The 21,106-nt window shown below is 41.9% G+C and overlaps 1 protein-coding gene across 13 annotated transcripts in view; it reads right to left on the reverse strand.

Moving 5' to 3' along the window:
• Positions 1–21,106, reverse strand: part of ANKRD26 (ankyrin repeat domain 26) — a 96,929-nt gene that overhangs the window by 35,376 nt on the left and 40,447 nt on the right. For 10 of the 13 annotated variants that reach the window (XR_014784439.1, XR_014784440.1, XR_014784438.1 and 7 more), the window contains 6 exons: positions 19,992–20,208; positions 18,344–18,527; positions 11,726–11,872; positions 2,957–3,913; positions 1,703–1,855; positions 1,011–1,186 (listed from right to left, as the gene is read on the reverse strand). Coding sequence is in view for 9 of the 13 variants with exons in the window: in XM_084810830.1 (XP_084666956.1) it covers positions 1,011–1,186; positions 1,703–1,855; positions 2,957–3,913; positions 11,726–11,872; positions 18,344–18,527; positions 19,992–20,208 (1,834 nt within the window). In the remaining 4 variants the exon portion in view is untranslated. The remainder of the gene's footprint in view (positions 1–1,010; positions 1,187–1,702; positions 1,856–2,956; positions 3,914–11,725; positions 11,873–18,343; positions 18,528–19,991; positions 20,209–21,106) is intronic. The other 3 variants (XR_014784441.1, XM_084810828.1, XM_084810825.1) reach the window with 1 other exon arrangement.

Here is a 21,106-nt window from a genome sequence, read left to right on the forward strand (position 1 = left end):
GAAGGATCTCTGAGCTCAATGCTGTCTCTGTATGGGACCACCTATGGACGTTCCAAAAGGACACTGACACAATGGCCCAATTGCTCCTTCGACCTAAAGTAAATTCCCTGTTTTACAGAAGCCTTCCCTCCTTCTTCCCCAGGCTTCACACCCATCTGAGAGAGTATGGCACAAGCCAGACACACATAGGGCCCTCAAAAGGTTATATTAGATACATACACAATCTTAAGACATATAGATTCATTTGTATCCTTCGACCCACTTCCTTGGGCCTTCTGCATCTCATTAACGAGAAGGATCAAAGCATGTATGACCACAGCATATGAGTCATAGGACCACCTGGACACCACTGCACATCACAGTACATTTTACTCGGGCTGCAGCCACTTCAGCAATATTCTCAACTAGCAGCTACATGGACCAGTCCTAATACATTTACCAGACATTACAGATTAGACATCGTCTCCTCTGTGGAGGCTGCTTGTGAAAGGAGGGTGCTACAGCACATCATATCTCATCATAACTACAGCCACCTAGTTACCTACCCTACTAATTGGGCTAGCTGGGGGACATCCCATTGTTGCATGCCACCTCACACCACACTGGGAACAGAACACTGGTCACTTACTTTGGGCTTGGTGTGATAGAGACATCCAAACCACACCCTAGTATCAGGTGGTTGATTCATCTTAGGATGGGGGCATCCTGACATCTAATGTCCAGTTTTGCCATGCCCTGTCTGTGAGAGAGGGCTCCTTTCTTGCCTCTTCTCTCTCTAACTCACTCTTGGTTTAACAGGCTCCTCAGTATCTACCCTGTCTTAGCTTAGCCACAGGACAGAACTGGAGGAGGAGTCCAAGTTCATCATCAAAGACAAATGTTTGTTACTTGACTCCTGCCTTTCCTGGGTAGTGGGGAGACTTAACCCATCGTTGAATGTATCCTCAGAAAAAACTGGAAGGACCCTTCACTGTAAGTGACCAATGGTCAACATACTGGCATTTTTTTACCTCTGTATATGCTCTTCCAATTGTTTTATAGCATTATTTGCTCCTGATGATGCTATAAGAAGGTCTTGTAATTTCTGAGTTGCCAGACTTGCTTCACGTTCCTTAGCATCCAAAGAATTTCTTAAGTCATGAGTACGTCTTTCAGACTGAAGATATTGCTCTTCTGACTCTTGCAGCTGTAAAAACAAAGCAGCACAAGTAAAACATTACTGGTTAAAAGGGCTTTGTAATAGAAATGCTCACCTGATTTTTCCCAGTTGACTACCGATCTAGACCAAAGTGGTTACGAGGTAAGACAAATAAGGTAATTTATTTCAGTGCAGTGGTAGCTACATACATTAATTTCCAAAACCTGTACATAATACCAGACAGTATGAAAGCTACTTTCCTAATTTTTATGGGGTTACCCTTTTGAATTGGTATTGCAGCCTGTATTGGTTAGATACAGGTACAAACACCTTTTAAATTAAATCCAGTTCCGTTTATGTATGACAATGGGTGAAATCAAAATGTCTGTTTGCTAGCACAACCTCCGCTGCAGGGGGGAGGAAAGGGATGGGAAGTCTCACACCACAGAACATTGGATGTTGCCCATTATTCTACCCCCTGCCCCTGAGCGGTATTCTAAAAAGCTATCAAGCAGTAGACTGAAGATATATTAGTCAGTATTAAATAAACTATTTTAACTGTACCTTAGCTTTTATCCTGTCTATTTCCTTCTGTAGTTGCTGTTTATCGTCTTCTAAGTCAATACGATAACGTGTTGAAACCTCTAATGAAGCTTCTGACATGGATTGCTTTTTAAGAGAATCTGCAAGTTCTTGCTGTAGTTGCCTTAATGTACCCTAACAGAAAAATGTTCATAAAAGTACAAGCTGTACAAATTAAACCCAAATGTCTGGATTAAAATTATTTAAATAAAATACATTTAAAATATATGTATGGGGGTTAAAGCACACATTGTGTTAGTGTTATGCCTCCTTTCGAGAGATCATCAAAGAATGATGTGGCGCTCCCTGAGCTGAACATCCTGGAGGAGCAGACTATTTCTGGAAACCTAGGGGTGATTCAGAGATGGAAGCCAAGCCACCACCTAGTCCTAGGGAATGCAAGCATCTGAGAGTGCAGGCTCAGCTGGCTGCCAGGTGAAGAAGTGCCCATCTTGGAAGTAGAAGTCCTTGTGAGTAAAAGGCTACTTGTGGGTAAGGCTCTCCACATGTGTAAGTCCTAGGTGATGCTCTAAGAGCTCAAGCTTAACAGCCCTGAATTCTGGGCTGATGGTTGCTGAAATATTTGTTTCCAGTTCCCAGACTTCTGCCTAGCAATTCCTTGCTACCTAGCTCCCCCTTGGACTTTTTGTGCTCTTACCCTTGGATCTTCTTCAGACCTTGCCTTTGAGAAACACCCAAGCCAGAACTAACCCCATTGCTAGCTCCACAACCTTGGTGTGCTGTATCACCGCACAGCCCGAGACATTCAGTCAGCTGCCAAGACTGGGTGCGGCTTAGCCTGAAGCAGGACAGTTAGTTATAAACACAAATGGACAGATTTCCTTCCTGACCAATATCAAATGAAACCGTGGACAGTACATGGCACTTGCTACTAGCTGAAAGACTGCAAGTACTCCTTCCCATTTACGCAGAATGTATAGATCTAAAAAAATACTTTGAAAAGTGCCTAACTTTACATACACAATTAACCTTATTATAAAACACTTCCTCTCTGTAGTGCATGCTTCAGTATTAAATGGCATACCATTAAAATGTTTTAACATCTGAAGATAAGGTGCGTACGAAGGCTCATTTAGAAAAGACTATAATCTCTATGTCCAATCAGTATAGTACCTCTGCGTGCGACCCACTCGGCTAATTTGATCAGCTTTGCTCCTGGATAAATGAATGCATCACTAGTACTTCAATTGCATTGGTGGAATACATCACACTTACCTCTCTATCTACTTTTTCTGTTTCGTATTTAAAGACTTGCTCCCTTAAATTATTACATTTTGTGATTAATTCTTTATTTCTGTCTTCCATCATTTGCACTTGCTTTTCGGTATCAGCTCTGAGTTTGCTAAATATATCACTGAATCTATCTTGGACATCAGTCACTACTTTTTCTTTGATAATACCCTTATTTTGAAAATCTTCAAATTGCTGTCGGAGTAAAAGATTTTCACTTTGAAGCTGTGCCAATCGTTCTTGCATAGATTCCTGTTTTACAGCGTATTTGTTCATTTGATCCTTTTCAACTTGTCGTACATTTTCAAGTTCCTTCACTTGGCCCTGTGCCTGACTTAAATCCCTTTGAATAGTCTCCAACAGCAAGCTCTTTTCTCTGAAACTATGCGTTACATGGTGAAGTTCATTTTCTAGGCTATTAGCTTTACTTTCAGCTTTACTTAACTGTTGAGACATGCTATTGTTGGTTTCTCGTAGAGTACATAGATCATGATCCAGTTTGTCTTTTAAGCGAAGCCATTCATCACGCTCTCGTTGCAGCATTCGTTCAAGATCACTTTTTGATAACTGGCACCTTTCAAGTTCCTGAACAGCAGAACTCAAACGAGAACGAAACGAGTCAAGTTCTACCTCCAATCTTTCTTTATTTTCTTTAATATGCTCTAATTTGGATGTTAGCATTGCAACTTCTGTTTTTGATACGTTTATTTGTCCATTGTATTGGAAAACTGTTTGAGTCAAAGCCTCTTCATTTAGTTTCAGTTCTTTTTTAAGTTCTTCTGTTTTTTCTTTCAAAGTTTCATTTTCTTCTAAATATTTGCTTTCTTCCTCCTGGTGCCGAATCCTTATGCGGTCAAGCTCTAATTTTAATACAGCAAGTTCATCTTGGAGTATTTGATTTTTGTGGAGCAATTCTTTTTCTTGGTCATGACTATCAGTCATCTGAATGATTCATAAGCAAAAGATGAAATTAATAAGAACCACCCATAATTCTTTGGTTTTCTTTTCTCCACCATACCCTCATAACTAAATTATATTCTAGATGGGAGAACAGATATGTTACAATGTGCACAATGTATATTTTCTTTCCAGGATAGTTCACTCCTTGTCTCTTTTCCATATTTTAAATCAACTTTATTATCCTACTGAACTCATTTAAGTTACAGGTGAAAGGTTTGACAACTTTTTATTTCATAAAGTATATTATGTACTACATATTATACATACTAAAAATTGTGCTCCAAAACATGTGCTTTAAAGTATGTCTGCAATGCAGCTAACATCTCACCAGTTGGACCAAACTTCCTGTGGCATGTATTCCATATGGGGAAACATGAGCTTTCCCAGTATGGTTGGATCCAAAGGTACTTTTCCATATGCAGACAATGTCTTTCACTCATGGAAGATGTATTTTAAATCTCATGTTGGAGCATTGCCAAGATAAAACAAAACAATTCCAAAAGATAATCTTCAATGTTCATAAATGGAAGCATTAGAACTACTCTACAACCTAATATAGCACTGCTTTAACTCTAGTGTAAGCTCCTGTGGAAAAGTGCTAGCAGCTATTTTCCTTCCATTCATGGTTCTTTGGATCCAACCCAAAATGCATAAGGCATTGCTAAAAGTGTCTTATCTTCTACACAGAAACTGAGATAACAACATCATTATTACTGTGCTTTAAGTGTTTGAAGTGCTTCATATACATGTAATACTTTGACCTACCCTATATATCTATACTTATAGATCAGTATTAACTTTATCTTGCAGATGGGAGTAGGGGTAGGGGCTGAGGCTAAGAAATAGGGGTTTTCCTATTGCGACCCAGGGAGTTTGTGGCCCAGGAGAGATTCAAAGTGCTACTTTATTGCAATAGTCTGGTGAGATATTATTTATTAAGAAACTATAATGAGAAAAAATAGTCCGTATTTAAAATCCAGAAACACAAGAAAGAGTAACAGATAAGATCATCATATGGACAAAGTGAAATAATAGGTGATGCTTTACATAAAAAAACTGTTTTTGAAAGTCCCTAAATTTCCAAAAGTAGTTTACTATGTAGCTTTGGAACCTGCTATTCAAGAATCGAAAGACCAAATCACCATCTGTGCCCAGAACTAGCTGTACAATTCTTTGCAATCTGTTGCAATATGGGTAGGGATGTTTTGAGCTCTTCCACTGTTGTATTTCAAAATGTGCTCATATGAAAATATATTATTTTAGCTACGAGAAAAGACCACCAGTGGTTTTGAACACAAGCCATTTTGAATCACAACCAAGAGTCTAGAGAGAAAGGAACGTTGGTACTTACCATGATACGTTCATTTTCTGCAGTGGATGGAGGATATCCTTGTATGGGTTGCTCCTCCCACTTGCTCCAATAGGCAGGAATATGCAAATTAACTGACTTGCCATCTCACATGGGAGAGCAACCTACTTCCAGTTTGGAAGATGTCTCAGCCTCAAATTTCCAGTAACTTTATTAGTAAAAACATTGAACAATACCTTCAGAAGAACTAATTGAGGAACACCCCCACCCCCTGCAGCCACAGATTACTGCCGGGTAGGCAGGATATCCTCCATCCACTGCAGAAAATGAATGTATCACAGTAAGTACCAACGTTCCTTTTTCCTGCAGTGGAGGAGGATATCTTTATATGGGATGTCTAACAGTGGTACCCCAAACTGGGCGGGTAAATCGCTGCTAATGCTATTAATTAAACTGTAACCATCTGCTGAAGCACCCCCACCCCCCTGGCCGAAAGATGCCTTGGCCGAAGTGAGGATGTTTGACTTGTAAAGGAAGACGCAGAAGTCCAAGTTGCGATGTCAATGAGGGGGGCATTGGTCCTGAAAGCAGTAGAGGTGGCTGCACTCTGTACAAAGTGAGCAGAGACATCCCCTGCCCCCAGGCAAAGCAGAACCAGAAGTGCAACACAAGAGGAAAATGCAGGCTTTAATCCACTGTGACAATATTGACTTGGAGACCTTCTTGCCTATGGTGGAAGGCTGAAATGAAACAGGAAGACAGTCAAAGACACGTTTTTTGTCCTTTTTAGATATTAATTGCATGTTTTATGTCGAACACATGCCATTCTATTTCTAGGAACTGACTTAGCCTAGGACAAGAGGAGGGCGGAAAGAACTCCTCTGCCCTGTGGAAGATAGAGTTATTTTGTTATTATTATTTGGAATGAAAGTCAGATCCAAGTGAAGTATGACTGCATCCTGCTAGGAAAATTGCAATTCTTTTCTCGTCAATACCCGGCAGGCTGACGTGATGGCTACAAGAGAAAAGAACCTTACAGAAAAGGTCAACGAGACTCTTCATAGAGGCTAGAAATGGAGCTTGGTAAGAGCTTTGAGAACTTCATAAAGATCTCAGATAGGGTACCTGTAGGTAAGTGTGGCTTTAGTAAGGAAACAGCCCTTAGGAAACATTTTATATGGGGGTACACTGCCAGGGATCTATGGGAAGACTCAGGTTACACAGAGGACAATGCCATGAACCACCTTTTGAGATTATTGGGCTGAGCCCCTGGTTCAACCTGTTTTGTAGAAATGTCAGGGCCAGTCTGATGTCAGCCTTAATCGGATCCTCCACCAACTGCAAAAAGCTCTCTACAAGATCTCAATATCATGTTTGTGGATTCTCTGTGGGAAAACAAGAAAAAGACTATCTTGTCTCTTGTACTGTAACTGGTGCATTCTAGTACTAATCTTTCACATGCCAAGCATGGAGCTGTTAACCAGCTGGGGTCAGGATGGATTTATTTTTATTTATTAATTAAATTTTGACAGAGAAGGTCTGGAGTGGTTGGTAGTAGCCCTTGTTACCAACAGCTGTAAAAGGTCCAAGTACCAGGTCCTTCTCAGCCAGTTTAGCGCTACCAGTATCACAGAGCATATGCTCTGGCTGAATTCTGCACGAGGGTTGAGCTATCATGGAGGTTGGACTAAAAAGTGTACGGGATGCCTGTAGGCCAAGCAGCAGACATGGCATCTATGTCTTCCACACCCTCTGCCGCATATCTGGAAAGGACTTTGTCCTTTGTGGTTCATGGGGGATGTGAACATGTCCACAACTAGTATAGTGAAATGTTAAACTATGGCATGAAAGACCACCGAGTTAAGACTCCATTCTGTCTAGTTGACATCCAGTCTGCAAAGGAGTTTAAATCCCCTTGAACGTATTTGGCTGATAGTGATATGAGGTTTGACTCTGTTTGGTGCAGGAGGCAGTCTGCCTCAGCCATAAGGGGGTGCAACCTGGTCCCTTCCTGGCAGTTCACACGTGCCTGGCCATCATGTTGTCTGCTCATACAAGCACCACCTTGGGCTCTATCAGGTGGCTGAAGGTGAGGACAGCCAGATGGATTGATACTGTGCAGTGCTTTCTCTGGGCTCCATCTATGCTGGGCCACGGTGGATCTGCAGTGGCACCCCCAACCCCGAAGACTGGCACCTGTAGTAATTTGGACTGAGAGGCTCTCTCTAAGCGACTGCCCCTCAGGATTGAGGGGGAGAACAACCAAGTCAAGGACTTCCAGAGATAACTGGTTTGGTTTGTGTCTCTGACAGCTATATCCTTCTGGAAAAAAGGTGGATAAGCCACTGAAGGGGCTTGGAGTGTTTTCTGCCCCATGGGACACATCTATGGTTGCTATCACAACCCCTGCAAGTGTGCTAGGGCCATCAGGTGTCAGACAGGATTCTGAAGGATCAGTCTTACCATGGCCTGGAGCTTTTCTGATCTCTCCAGCAGAAGGCAGAACTATACCTGATTGCGTATTCAGTACCATCTTGAGGTGCTGCAGTTCCCTAGAAGGGCAAAACTGACTTTCTCTGACATTCACCAGGAAAACATGTGACTGAAGGCATGCTAACATCCTGTGGACATCCAGAATTTACTGTTGGAGTGAGGGAGACTTGATTAGAATGCTGCTGAGGTGAGGATAGGGATGAATTTGCTGCCTTCTCAGGGGGACTACCAGTTCTACCCTGGGGGCAGAGGAGAGACTGAATGGGAGGGCTCTGCATTGGTAATATTTCCCTGATAGGTAAATTACAATATTGTTGGTGAGCTGGGTGATTCAGGACATGCAAGTATGCTTCTGTGAGATCCCGAGATGCCAGAAAAACTCCTGTCTGGAGAGATTCAGGAATGGTACACGTGTCTCCATCCAAAACATTCTGGATTTTTTTTAATCCACCCATTTCGAGTACAATATTATCCTCCAGTCCCTGATCTTTTGGGGGGGACAATGAAAACTATTGAGTAGCAGCCTTTCAATCTTTCCAGTGATGACACTGGTTTGATCCCTCCAACATTGATGAGGTGAGATATGGCCTGCAGGACTAAGTTGTTCTTCTCCAATTCCTGGACCTTGGGAAGGAGATGAAAAAGTTGTGAAGAAGTTGAAGAAAATCAAATATATATAGCCCTCCCTGATTGTGCATAGCACCCATTAACCTGAGCTGGAGACTTTCCATTGATGATAAAAAGTCTGAAACTTCCCTCCCACTGGGGAAGCTGGATAGTTATGCTTATTGCTGTCGCTGCTGCCCCTTGAGGGCTGTATTTGGGGCAGGGCAGTCAAAACCCCTGGCTCTGCTGGTGCCTGGGTATGGATCTCCATCTGCCCCAGGTGGACCTGGACCCTCTGGTGTCCCAGAATCTTTTATTCCTATATAAAGGAATATAAAGAAGACACCCCTGCCCCCAGCAAAAGTGCTTACACTCCTCTTCCTTAGAGATAGAGAGCATGGCTTCTTTTTTGTCCCTTATTTCTATAAGGACTTCTTCAAGAGTCCTCCAACAGCTTATTGCCCACAAGAGGGCCCAAGATCAAATTGGATTTGAACACACAGAAACATTCCAATTTTTAAACCATATTTGGTGTCTGACTGACATGGCTGCTGCTTGGGGCTCTGGCAGTGAATTGGACAGCATCCAAACTGGCATTGGCCATGAAGGCTACTGACTTCAGCACTTTATAAGCTCCCTAGTGGAGCTTGATATTATTCCCTATAAAATCTTTTAGAATGTCTTTCACCCAGAGATAGGAGGACCTAGCCATAACCAATTCTGTGAATGAAGCCTTCAGGGCAGCCTCATAAGCCTTACGGAGGCCCAGTTCCCCCTTTCAGTCCTCTGGGTTCTTGGGGGTATTGTCCCCATTCTTTGAATATACTGCACCCTAAAGTGGGGCAGCTGCAGGGGCATCCACCGGGACACCTGTCATTTGTTCATCACCCTTTTTTTGGCAAATTACAAAACTTTTTGGGGGGTAAAGGAGCTATTTGGTCTGGATGAGCCTGGTTCAACCCATTTTGCCTTTATCATTCCATAAAGGTGCTGGGGAAGGGAACAACAGAGGGGGAAGGGATGTGGTTAGGAAAAAACATCTGCCACCCCTTCCAGATGATCAGAATTCTGCTTCTTTTCCTGTCCTCACCCCCTCAGCATTCATGTCCAGTTACATAGAGTTTCACGTGGCCTCCCATTCAAACACTATCCAGGACCAGACCAACTTAGCTTCAGAAAGTTGCCTGCATCATGGGCCTTCAGACCAGCCCTAGTACACAGTATTAGCAGCATTATTTAATAAGACTAGGGAATCCTCAGTCTGACAGGTGCCTTTGTGAGGCTGGGCTTTCAGTAGGGACTTCCTCTGCTGAAAAGGCCTCCCTGTTCTTCCTCAGACAGAAATGAAGAAATAGCTGCCTCTGAATCCAGTGATCTGGAGGCAGGACGTATGGTAAGGGAGAAGAATCCCCACCCTCTGTGGGCCTGAGTTTGCTGCCCTTTGCAGAATAGGCTGGCCTTGGAGATGTGTGGAGGGAGTGGATCAGCCTGTTCATTTCATGTGGTCTGCCCACAACAGCAGCTGCACTGAAAACGATGGGAATGCAAATGGAAGCAGGGTGTCAGTAGAAGGACACCCTCAATGCCTGACTGAGGGGAAGAGGGAGGAGAAAAGATGACTCCCTCCCCTAGCCTGTTATCTCTCCAATGCTTGCACCCAGTTGGCTCTGAGGGAAGGCCAGACGACTTATCCCAAGTGCTGAGTTGCTACGAGGGATAGCCAGGCGGACTCCCTCCCTTGCAACTATCTGCTCGATACAACAGCAGTACTTTGGGTGAAGGGCTTGTCGATGATCCCTATGGCAGCAGGGGCAAATTGGAGGCAATTTGCTGGGATTCAGGCCTCTTGGGACTTAACTGTTCTGAGCCCTCCTTGGATCGTTCCCAGTCCCTGGGTGGGCTCAGGATACGATACCGCGCCAGGCCTGCCTTGCTCCTACTAGGCCTGCCTGCGCTGACGAGGCCAGGCCCTGCTTTGGCCTGTAGTTGGATAGTGCCGGGAGATGTCTTTTCCAGGCAGACAGACTTGCTCCCAGAGCCCCCATGGCCCTTTCTTGAGGTTCCAGAAAAGAGTCCCCTGGCATTTGGGGCCTCTCTATCTCCAAAGTGAAATCAGGCATTGCAGGTGCAGGCCTGGTCACCGCTGTAATTAGAAAAGCTCCTAACTCTAAAAAGAGGGGGAAAGTTTGTTTTGGAAACTAAGGGAGAAGATTAAAGAAGGATAGAGAAGAAGAAATAAGAAAAAAGTGAGACAAAATTGTAGCTAGAATGGGCTGGAGGGCTAGAGGAGGTACGCCAGCAACCTGCTCCAAGCTGACGCAGGAAACGAAACTGGAAGTAGGTCACTTTCCCATGTGAGAGGGCAATTCAGTTAATTTGCATATTCCTGCCTATTGGAGCAAGTGGGAGGGGCAACACATATAAGGATATCCTCCTCCACTGCAGAAAAACTCCCTGAATCCCTGTACTTGCTAAGCACCAAGACATTGATACTTATCAAGTCACAGGCTAAAAAGTTTTAAAAACCCTCCTATATCATGGCATTTTCTCTAACATCGATGTCAAATGAGATCTAGGCATGTTTTTCTTCACACTGTTTGTCCTCTCTAGCTATGGTGGAAAAAAAATAACTGATAAAAAAAGATTTGTTTTTAATTTTAAATTGTACATACTAACTTTCTCTTAAATAATAACTAACGTTCAACGATTAAAAAAAACCCTGAAGCATGTTTCACTAGAAGAATACTCCTGTGAGTTGACCCATGCCTATTTGTTGCTTGTAAGCAAGCACAATTTGTGACATCGCACAACATCATTACTGATCATGGGGCATAGCTCTTAAGGCATCAAAGTAATTTTAAATAAATGAATAAATGAATGAATGAATGAATGAAACTAGATTTAAACCAATGATCTAAAGAGGCCTTTTTCTTGCTGGTTTAGATCATTATTTAAATCAGTCATTAAAATTACCTTCATTTAAAATCAATCCACCCAGTCTTTAACTGTATTCATGTGAAAAGCTGATATATAAAAATGTATATATCATTTAATATATGATAAAATATATGAAAAATGCTTCATGTGTTAGCCACAATGTTTAACAGGGGCTTATGCACATCCTTGCCCCTCATATTCAGGAAAGAAGTGGGTTAAATGCACGTCTTTAAATGCATCAAGGAGCGCAACTACACCACAGTTCCTTGACATGTGTCCATAAATGTTTAAGAATGCACATTTACAGTTTACGGATTTGTTGCAGTGCAACAATACCACTAAATCCGCAGCAAACATGACTGTCACAGAGCTGTTCTGGGTTAGTGCATTTTGGGGGAAATGTTTGTGCTTAACACTTACACACTTTAAGTAAGTGACCAAATGAATACCTCTGAGTGTTTAGCTGCTGTTTTTTTCGATTCTTCTTCTAACTCCTTCTGCTTCCAGAGGTGGGTATTCAAAATACCCTCTTGTAGAGCTCTGGCATTCTGTTCTTGACAGAGTTGTCGTTGTGTTTCATTGCGTTCTTCTTCAACCTACAAAATGCACTTGAAATATAAATGTGAACAAAACAAAAAGTCTTGTGACACCTTAAAGATTAATCAATTTATTATGGCATAGGTTTTTGTGGACCAGATGCAAGGAAGGTCATCCTGAATTGACAGATATACACACACACACGCACGCATGCGCTGAGGGAGAAGAGAAAAAAATGTGAAGCCAGAGGAGAATGAAATACAAGAAAACAGACAGTGATAATTACATTAAAGCTTAGATGTATGCACAATAATTGCAGAGACCATTCACAAAGTGGAGTTGATTAAAAATGTGTTAAATATGATAAATTTATCACATAAATGTGATAAAAATGTAGATCAGAGCCTCCATTCACTTCAATGTCATGGCAGTTCTGTGAAAATAACAGGGATAGGAATGCAGAGCTATCCAACAAGGAAACCAATGGGGAAGTGTTTATTTACATGAATTTTTGACTATGAACTGAACCTAATTGAGATTGGGTTTGAGATGTCATACATAATTTGTTGTTGTTGTTCAGTCGTGCTTAATAGCTTTTTCAGATATTTATTCTGTTTGATATTAGGATGAATATCTCAATCCTTTGTAGTGCCTACTTTTATTGGAAAAAAAGAATTTCCAAGCTGATACTATTCTGACTGTAAAGCAGAGAATATGAGATTATCTTTTTTTCCAAATAAGGGAGCAATCCTATGGGGATAGGCAGCCACCAAGGAACTCGGAGGCGACCGCCTATCCAATGGAATAGCAATGGTGGGCGGAGTGCGGAGGGGATCTTTGCCTCTGCGCTCTGGCCGCCCTTCATTTATGGCTTGACGGCTGATTTTGGCTATCTAGCCGTGGCTCTTCAGAACAGGGGGAGGGGGGCTGGTCAAATGACACATAAGAAGCATCGTACCAGCCCTTCTGAGGTCCCCACCCCCTAGAATGCCCCCTTTCCTCCCACTCCACACTGCTCTTAGGTGCACGGAGCCTGGGACAATCCACGCTGCCTACAAGGTGGCGGGGGCGGGGAAGTGGTTTTCTGGAAACTGAATAATCCTATGGCCATCCAGCTGCTGTTTAGCGGCCATAGGATTGTGCCCTAATTTAGTTATGACAAATTCCAGAGCTTGCATGTTAATTTTATATTTGCCAAATGGCAGAACAAGCTTACCATTTGTCGAACAGCATTCACAAGGCTTTGTAACTCCTGAGGTGTTTTTTTGAAACCTATGTCTAGCATACTTGGTGGGAAATTATTCTTAAAATTGTTTTCTCTCACAGGTGGAACAGAAAATGAAAGACTAGGAAGCCAACTTCCTTGAAAACTAGATGTCATTTTTCTGCCCAAAGGATTATAAGTATTAGAACTACCCAGAGGAGGGCTAGAGAACGAAGAGACCAATTCTTGATCGAACTGACCCATTTTCTTCATTCTATCAAGTTCAGGATATAGTTTGTAGCTTGTACCAGCCTCCATAGCTCCTAGATTAAATCCTTCTAAGTACTCTGAATACTGGTAATTTCCAATTTTCAGTCATTGGATTTGAAATTGCCCAAACATTTTTAAGCCTTCTGATCATTCTGCATTGTCCCATCCTACTAAAACAATTTGTTCACTTTACAAACCATCTAAAAGCATGAATCATCCAAACTAACTGTGAACGGAAATTCAGGCTCAAGCTATCAAACCAAATACAGAGTACGCAAAGGCCCTTAAGTTTGTTCCTTCTTCAGTATCAAAAGAAAGGAAGAAACAGACAGGAAAAAAAATTGTAAGTCTGAACTCAAATGCTAAGTATGCACTGCTGCTGTTTTAAACAGTGAAAACACGGAAATATGGATAGGCACTGTAAAGCTGACCATTACAGAACTGCCATATCCACATCTCCTTTCTTCTATGCTTCAGCTGACATCACAAACCACAAAATGTCCCTGGCTAATTATGAGGTCACTAAAATTCTTTTAAGTCTATTTTCTTTTTTCCACTCAAAAATATTTATGTTGATTCTATGCTGAATGACTCAGAAAGTGTACGAATGTCTCGACAAGCAAAAGATCCTTGGTTATTTATTATTTTTACCTAAAAGTAGAAACACAGAAAGTTCATTCTTGATTTTCAGTCAGGTTGGTATTAGATTGATTAAACTGACTGATCAAACAATGTCATATAATAGTCAATAATTTTAAACTACTAATTTATTGGAATACTAATAACAAACGAAGTATGGGGGGGTGTTGTTTTTTATTTTGTTTTTTTACCAAAGACTATCATCATCTAAAGAGTCCAGTCCCTCCCACAAGCTTGAAAGAGCCTTGACCATAAGGCTTTTTTGAGAGCCCAACTGGTGCTGCCTGCTTTTAAGTGAAAGGCATCTGCGCAAAATGACGCTTAACTCCTGAAGGGAACGGGACAAGGGGCCCTCACTGCTGCCTGATGACCAAACGATGCCGTTTTAAAGAGGTAGGTCAACACTTTTCATAGATATTCTGGATTTTCTCTGCAAAAGGAATTGTTGAGCAATTTCAGATCCAAAATGGCCTTCACATCTCCATTGTTTCTTGGCACTAAAAATAAAATAATTGAATAGACACCGAGCACCTCTGGTCCAGTGACACAGATTCTATGGTTCTGATATCCAGCAAGTACTGGACTGATCCCCAAACCACCCAATGTTCTGGAATATAGGAGAAGGAAGAAACCTGCTTCTAGGATATCTAGAAAACTGCAGGGCATATCCCTGTGCAACTATCTCCTCAACCTAGATGTAAAAGGGAGAAGTGGAGAACACAGCATCCTATAGCTGAATGCTAGTGACAGGCATCCAGAAGATAAGCGTTTTTTGAGCCCTTGCTGAAATTGGCTCCCGTAGTGGGAGTGGAAGATGGATTATTGGAGGTCCAACAAAACCCCTTTGTGTGGGACTACTTGGATCCAAATCCCCCTGACACTCTGGGTGGATTAGGAAAGTAGATGGTCTGAAAGGACTGCTGAGATTTAGTGTGCAGACAGTGATTTCTTTTTAACCCTGCTTTCAACAAGCACTGGGCTTCCCAAAGAGTTTAGTCCCTGTAAAAATTAGGCTTGCAAGGGAGTCCTGAGAACTAGGATCAACTTTCTGGGATCTTGGCCAAACAATCGTCCTAGCCACTACATTTGTGGGCAAAGTTCAGACATTTAACTGCAGTGCATCCAAAGATGAAACAGCCATTACCATTGTTGCCAGAGCTATTTTATGAAAGGCTAACCTTCCAATCCTGTCAGTTCTTTGGCCCACAGATAAGTGGCCCTAACAAATCTGGAATTACTGCTACTCTAGAGGCAGAACCAAAGCCACAAATCCTCAGTGGAGGGCTCTCTCTTATGACATGGGTTTTTAGGACCCACCTCATCTTCAGATGGAAAAACCACCAAAAGACAGGGCTGCAACTGGTGTAACAGCCACTGGAATCTTGAGCGTATTCATGAACTCCTCAGGCAGTGAATAAAGCTTGTTCAGTCAACTCGAAGAGAGGCCTTCTCATTAGTTGGTTTGGTCCACTTAGCTCTTTGGACCAGACTGATGAACTCTGGAAAGGGTAACGTAAGTGGCATGAGAGACCAGTGGGAAATAACCACCCTGACATGCTTAGGTGCTATCCCTGCCTCACAGTTGGCAGGCAGGGTGCTAGTGGAGAGCTTCAAGGCACAGGTAGCCTTAGCAAACATAACAGGGAAAAGCTCCAATGGGAACAGACATTCCCGCCTGGACATGAAGGATCCCAATCCTCCTCAGACAACTCTCCCTCCTCTCTAACATCTGAGTCAAATGATTGCCTTGATCTTTCTGAAAAGAACTGGGAGAACTGGTCCGAGTATTGGGAGGGCCAGCCCTTTTCCCATAGGCTCTGAGACTTGGCAGAGTAGGCCCTAGTGCCCAACCCCTTGCTCTTCTTCTCCTCCTCAGGGACCAAGAATACTAGGAGTCCCTAGAGAAACTACTAGGAGAGGAGGAAGAAGAGGGCCTCTTATGGGAATACCTGTCCTTGGCATGATGTGGTTTCCTCTTTCTTTTTCTGCTATGGTCCTCTCAGGACCTGGAACTTGATCGAGTCTACCAGGCATCTCCCTTCTCCAACACCTGATCCTCTGATCTCTCGGGTAATGAGGAACTCAGGCTAGGCCTGGATCCCACTGAGATCTGGCAATACTACTGATCCTGCCATGGATTCTGCCATGTCACTCCCTCTACTAGAATGGTGAACTGCTGCTGCAGATGCCAATGGGGATGCCTGGTGGGGAGATCCCCCAACACTGAAGCTGTCTCTGCCAGGGCATCCAACATGTCTGTAACTGCTACCAGTACTTATGCTGAGGTGTGTTCTGCACCTAGGCCTAGCAGTCCAAGTACTCTGGGTGGGAAAAGGACTGAGCTCTACCTCTTCTGAGGGAAGGAGAGTGAAGTGGAGAGAAGCTGTAATGTCAATATGAGCAGGCCTGGCAGGGGAAGGAAAGGAACCAACACTCTGAGGATGATTTTTTTTTTACACCTAACACACCATAGTTCAGTCCTACCCAGGTGGGAGAATGACTGATCTCCACCATTCCCAGTCCTCTAGGATCTGCTCAAATCTGGTTAAGGAGGTGTTTCCCTGTAGCTGACTTCCCACCAAAATTAATACAGCTCACCAATACGTGCGGTGGGGAGGGAGAGTGCTTCTCTCCCACCATCAAGTGTCATCACAGTCCTTCTCATGTATCCCAACCCCATCCCTAATTTGATGTGGTAGGTAGGGAAAAAGAGGAGTTGAAGAACATAGCTAAAACATTTCTTCCTTTTTCTTTTCTTAAACTACTGAGCCCTGACAGAGCTCAGGAAAAACCCCATTGTATCAAGCTCAAACATCTGGAGAGGATTAATATCATTGGACCCTGTCTGCTGACCAGATGGAGGAACCAACCCAAAGGTGTTGGGATGCCCTCCAGAAGATACAGAACTGAAAATCATCCAAAGTAGGGATATCGTCTGAGATACAGGGTAAATGTAAGAGGATGGCAGTGATGCATACTATATCATTTCTTTCACTAATCAAGCTCCCTTGACCATTGAAATCTCTCCACCAGTCCGTTTCCCCACTGTGACAAAACAACATTCGCATGGGTCCCATCTTGTTCTGGGCAGAAGCCTATCGTCCTGCTAACCTCTTAATTTCTGAAAATAATTTCCAGATATTTCTTCACAGCTTTTATGTCCCCATCCTGGACCTTCATAGCACAGAAGGTCTGCCTCAGCAGGCCCTCCATCCCAAAGAGACAGGATAAAGACTCTCTGTGTGAGTCCCATTTGAACTGAACTCTCGCACGGAATTAAAAGCAGGAGAAGGCTGGAGAGAGTCCAAGAATGTTATCAACTTGGAGTCGGGGTTCTTTTGGATCCTGACATTGCCCCACATAATAAATGTTAAAACAGTTAGCAAGGCTCTTCCACTTGGCTGGAAAGTTTCCTTAGACATTGGATATAAACTCTAAAGCAGTTTGGACTATTAGGGTGTGGGTAGAAACTCGGATTCACAGGAGGGAGACCAAATAAAGTACAGGGGGAGCAGACAGGTAGCCAGCTAGTTAGAGAAGGGTCCTGCCTAGGACATAACTTAAGTGGATCCCTTATGTGGTTTACAAATAAGTTATTTTTTCTAAGACTTCATTTACCCATGAGTAAGACATACTGAAATAAATGGGACTTAGTTCAGAGTAAACAATCAGAATCACATCATAAGACAATTTACACTGGAATCAGTGGTAACAGAGTAAGAATAAAGCTTCCTACCACAAAGATCCATAAATCTAATGATGTTTTCAGTACTGTCATACAAAAACTTTGGGTTGGATCCAATTGTGCCATTCTACAAGCAGAAGGGAAACCAATGACAGATGAATTTGCCTCCCTACTGCAGCTCCTTGTGCATCCTCCAAATCTGTTCCAGAGGGTTCGGGGACCCTCTGAAGCAGATTTGGGGAGCATGTGGGAGGAGTGGACAGAGCAGGTAAGTCCTGTTACATGAGTGGACGTTCACTCACATGACATTGGAGCCAACCCTTTTACCTTAATTCCACTCTGTCTCCTTCTCCACTGCCTCCTACTCACTCCCCTTCTGTGAACCACACATATCCAAAATGGTGCTGGTGTCCTAGAGAGGCTGATAATTCTCTAAGGGTATCACCAACTTGTATTAATTCTATCTACTTCATCACCCTTTCTGCCACCCAAACTGCTCTAAGACAGTGTGGATGGCACTGCTGGCCCTATGGAGGGCAGTAATATTTTTCTAGGGATGCAGCATACTGTCCAAGCAACTCCAAGGAGTATTTATTTTTTATGTATTTATTTATTTTATTTACAAGATTTCTATACACCCTTAAGTAAAAATGACTAATGTAAATGTCTTAAAAACTTTTAATGCATGTTTAGTATTATTTTCAAAACCAAGTATTTTTAATTTAATCTCACCTGTTTCAGGTGGTTTTTAAGTGTTCTCAACTCCATTTCCAGACCTCTCAGCATTAATTCAAGCTGTTGTTTTTCCTCCATCTGTTTACAGTACTGCTCCTCTTTCTTCCTTAATTGTTCTTGATTTTTCTCATACAGCATTTCAGTACTCATCCTCTTTCCTTCCTCTTGCTTCAAAGAAAATCTGGGATTTAATTATTTTTATAAGATGTTTATGAATATACAAGTAAACACATGTTTGGTTAGAACATTAGGGGAGATGTGAGAGATCTTTGAGGCTGCGTGTAGTGAGGTAATTGAGGCTGTGCTTGCTTGCCCTGCTATCTGTGAAATGGACTATATTTCCATAGGGCAGGGGTGCAGAGCCTCCAAATTTGGTCCGCCTGGGGCAAAATCTAGCCCTCTGAGTTTCCCCAGATTGCCACACACCCTTTCCCTGTCTGCCACCTGCTTTCCCTGGCCACTAATCATTTGGCAGTTTCCTGGCTTGTCTGCAGGCTTTCCCCCTATTTTATAAGGTGGAAATGCCTCTCCTAAGGCTTAGTTATTGGCAATAGAAGCTTTAAACTAAAATATGCTGATATTTTTGGCTCTGGCCAGTTTGCTTTCAGCCATGCCCAACACTGGAATGTGGCCCAAAATGGAATTTGGCCCTCAGGCTGAAGGAGGTTCATAGGTGGATATGCAAGTATGCAAGCCACGTGTAACATACAGCCATATGTATGTAAGCCCCAACCACATGATCTGTATTTCATAAAACTGGAATGTACAGATTGCACAGTCTGACCAACACATTTTGGGGTCTATATGCACAGGCCCCTATGACAGTGTGACAAGCTAATGTGCAGACACCGAGGATAGGGCAACTGGTGGAGGTGACAAGTGTAATGCTGATCATCTGAACACAAGTAGTCTCAAAATAGGGTTATGGCTGGCAGATGATCGAAAAATAATTTAGTTGGATAGATTTGGCATGTTGCTGGGCTGGGGAACCTGTGGCCTTTCAGATGTTGTTGGACTAACAGCAGATGCAGCCAGCATGGCCAATTGTCAAGGGATAATTGTCAGGGATAATGGGAGTTGAAGTCCAACATCAGCTGGAGGGTCAGAGGCTCCCCAGCTTTGTTTTACAGATTTTTAATCCCAACACATAGTACAGTTAGTTGGCATGTATTTATTCTAAAGTTGCCACTTCTAGATAAAAAGTACTTTATAGAAAGCCTTGAAAAATCTTGGATATATGAACATTGACATAACAGGAGTTGAAATATAGTAAAACTAAGCTCTGTTTTACCTGCCTCATTTCCAATCCACACATAATTTTAGCCATCACAATTTCAAACTTGCATTTTATTTGAATGAACTGTGAACCTGCATGGCCCTAGACAAATAGCCAAACACAAAGCTATGCCAATTCTATGTTTTGTTCCACTCTAAACTAAATAATTAATCTGAAGGAATTACACAATTTTAAGCAAAACTTTTCTGCTTAACATTTTGATTTTGGTCCTAGAAAGTGTTCACTTCGCTTTTATAGCAAAGTGCCTAATGAAATTATTGATTCAATTTACTTTCACATTTTAAAAAATATTAGGTTCTTTTTTAAAAAACAACAACCAGAATTGAAGATTTACTGAAGAGTTCTTACTTGAGACTACTGATATCACTTTCCCATTCAACTTTTTGATGATCCAACACAGATTTCATTTCTCTCATTTCTTCCAGTATTCTCTGATGCTCTTTTTTCTCGTTTTCAAGTTTTTTTACTTTTCCTAGGAGCTGGGTATAACGTCCCTTTTCATGTTCAATTAAACGTTCATATCCATGGAATATATTTTGAATTTTCAGGAGACTTACAGAATCTGCTTTGGAAAAATACTGTAGTATTAACACATTTGTCCAAAATTTTACATCATAAAAGATAATCAAATGAACTCTGCATACTTCATATATTTTACATTTGGAATATCAACACAATGATTCTGCTTGAGATGTCATGCACACATCAAATTCCTGACAAGACCAGGGCTCCCCATTCTCTGCATAGAGTTTTTCATCTCTAGTGACAGGAACAAATGTTAGTATTTTAGTTAGTTAGTACCAAAATGTTAGTACCATTTTTGCCATAGCGATTTTCCTCAACCATGATAAATTCACAATTTCAACCATCTATTCAAATTCATTTATTAATAGTTCAATGCTATCAATAACATTTGACAGTTTCATTCTCAAATACCTTATATCCTTAAGTTTGCTATTTTGCCATACATGTTTTGTTTAGTTTCCTTTTCTATATATAAACCTAAAATCTCTCATTCAGATCCAGGAATATCTCCAAATTCCAGTAACAGTTCTATTAACTTTCTTATGGATACTTTAGTCTTTTAAGAAGATCACACCATCTGCATACAATGACATTTTCTAGTTATTATCCAATACTTTCACAACCTCTATGGAATTTTCTGGTATCTGTTACTGATACTGCAAATATCTCTATGCCCAAATTAAATGCCACAGGTGAAAGAGGGGCACCTTAAAGTATTTTGAAATTAGTTACTGGTGAGCTATAAAACAAATCTCTCTCTATTAACATATTCAAAACCCAAATGCTTTAAATATTTATTTCATCAATGGCCATGACAAAATATAGTAGGTGGTTTAGTTCTTTAAGGTAAATTAAATATACTATAGCACAACTTTATGTATGCTTATTCAGAATTATGTGCCAGTGTTCAATGGGGCTTACCTCCTAACAAATGTGTC

This window comes from Heloderma suspectum, chromosome 7, assembly GCF_057233095.1.
Source record: "Heloderma suspectum isolate Gila_16-S chromosome 7, 16-S_ref, whole genome shotgun sequence".
In the NCBI taxonomy this organism is placed as follows: Eukaryota; Metazoa; Chordata; class Lepidosauria; order Squamata; family Helodermatidae; genus Heloderma; species Heloderma suspectum.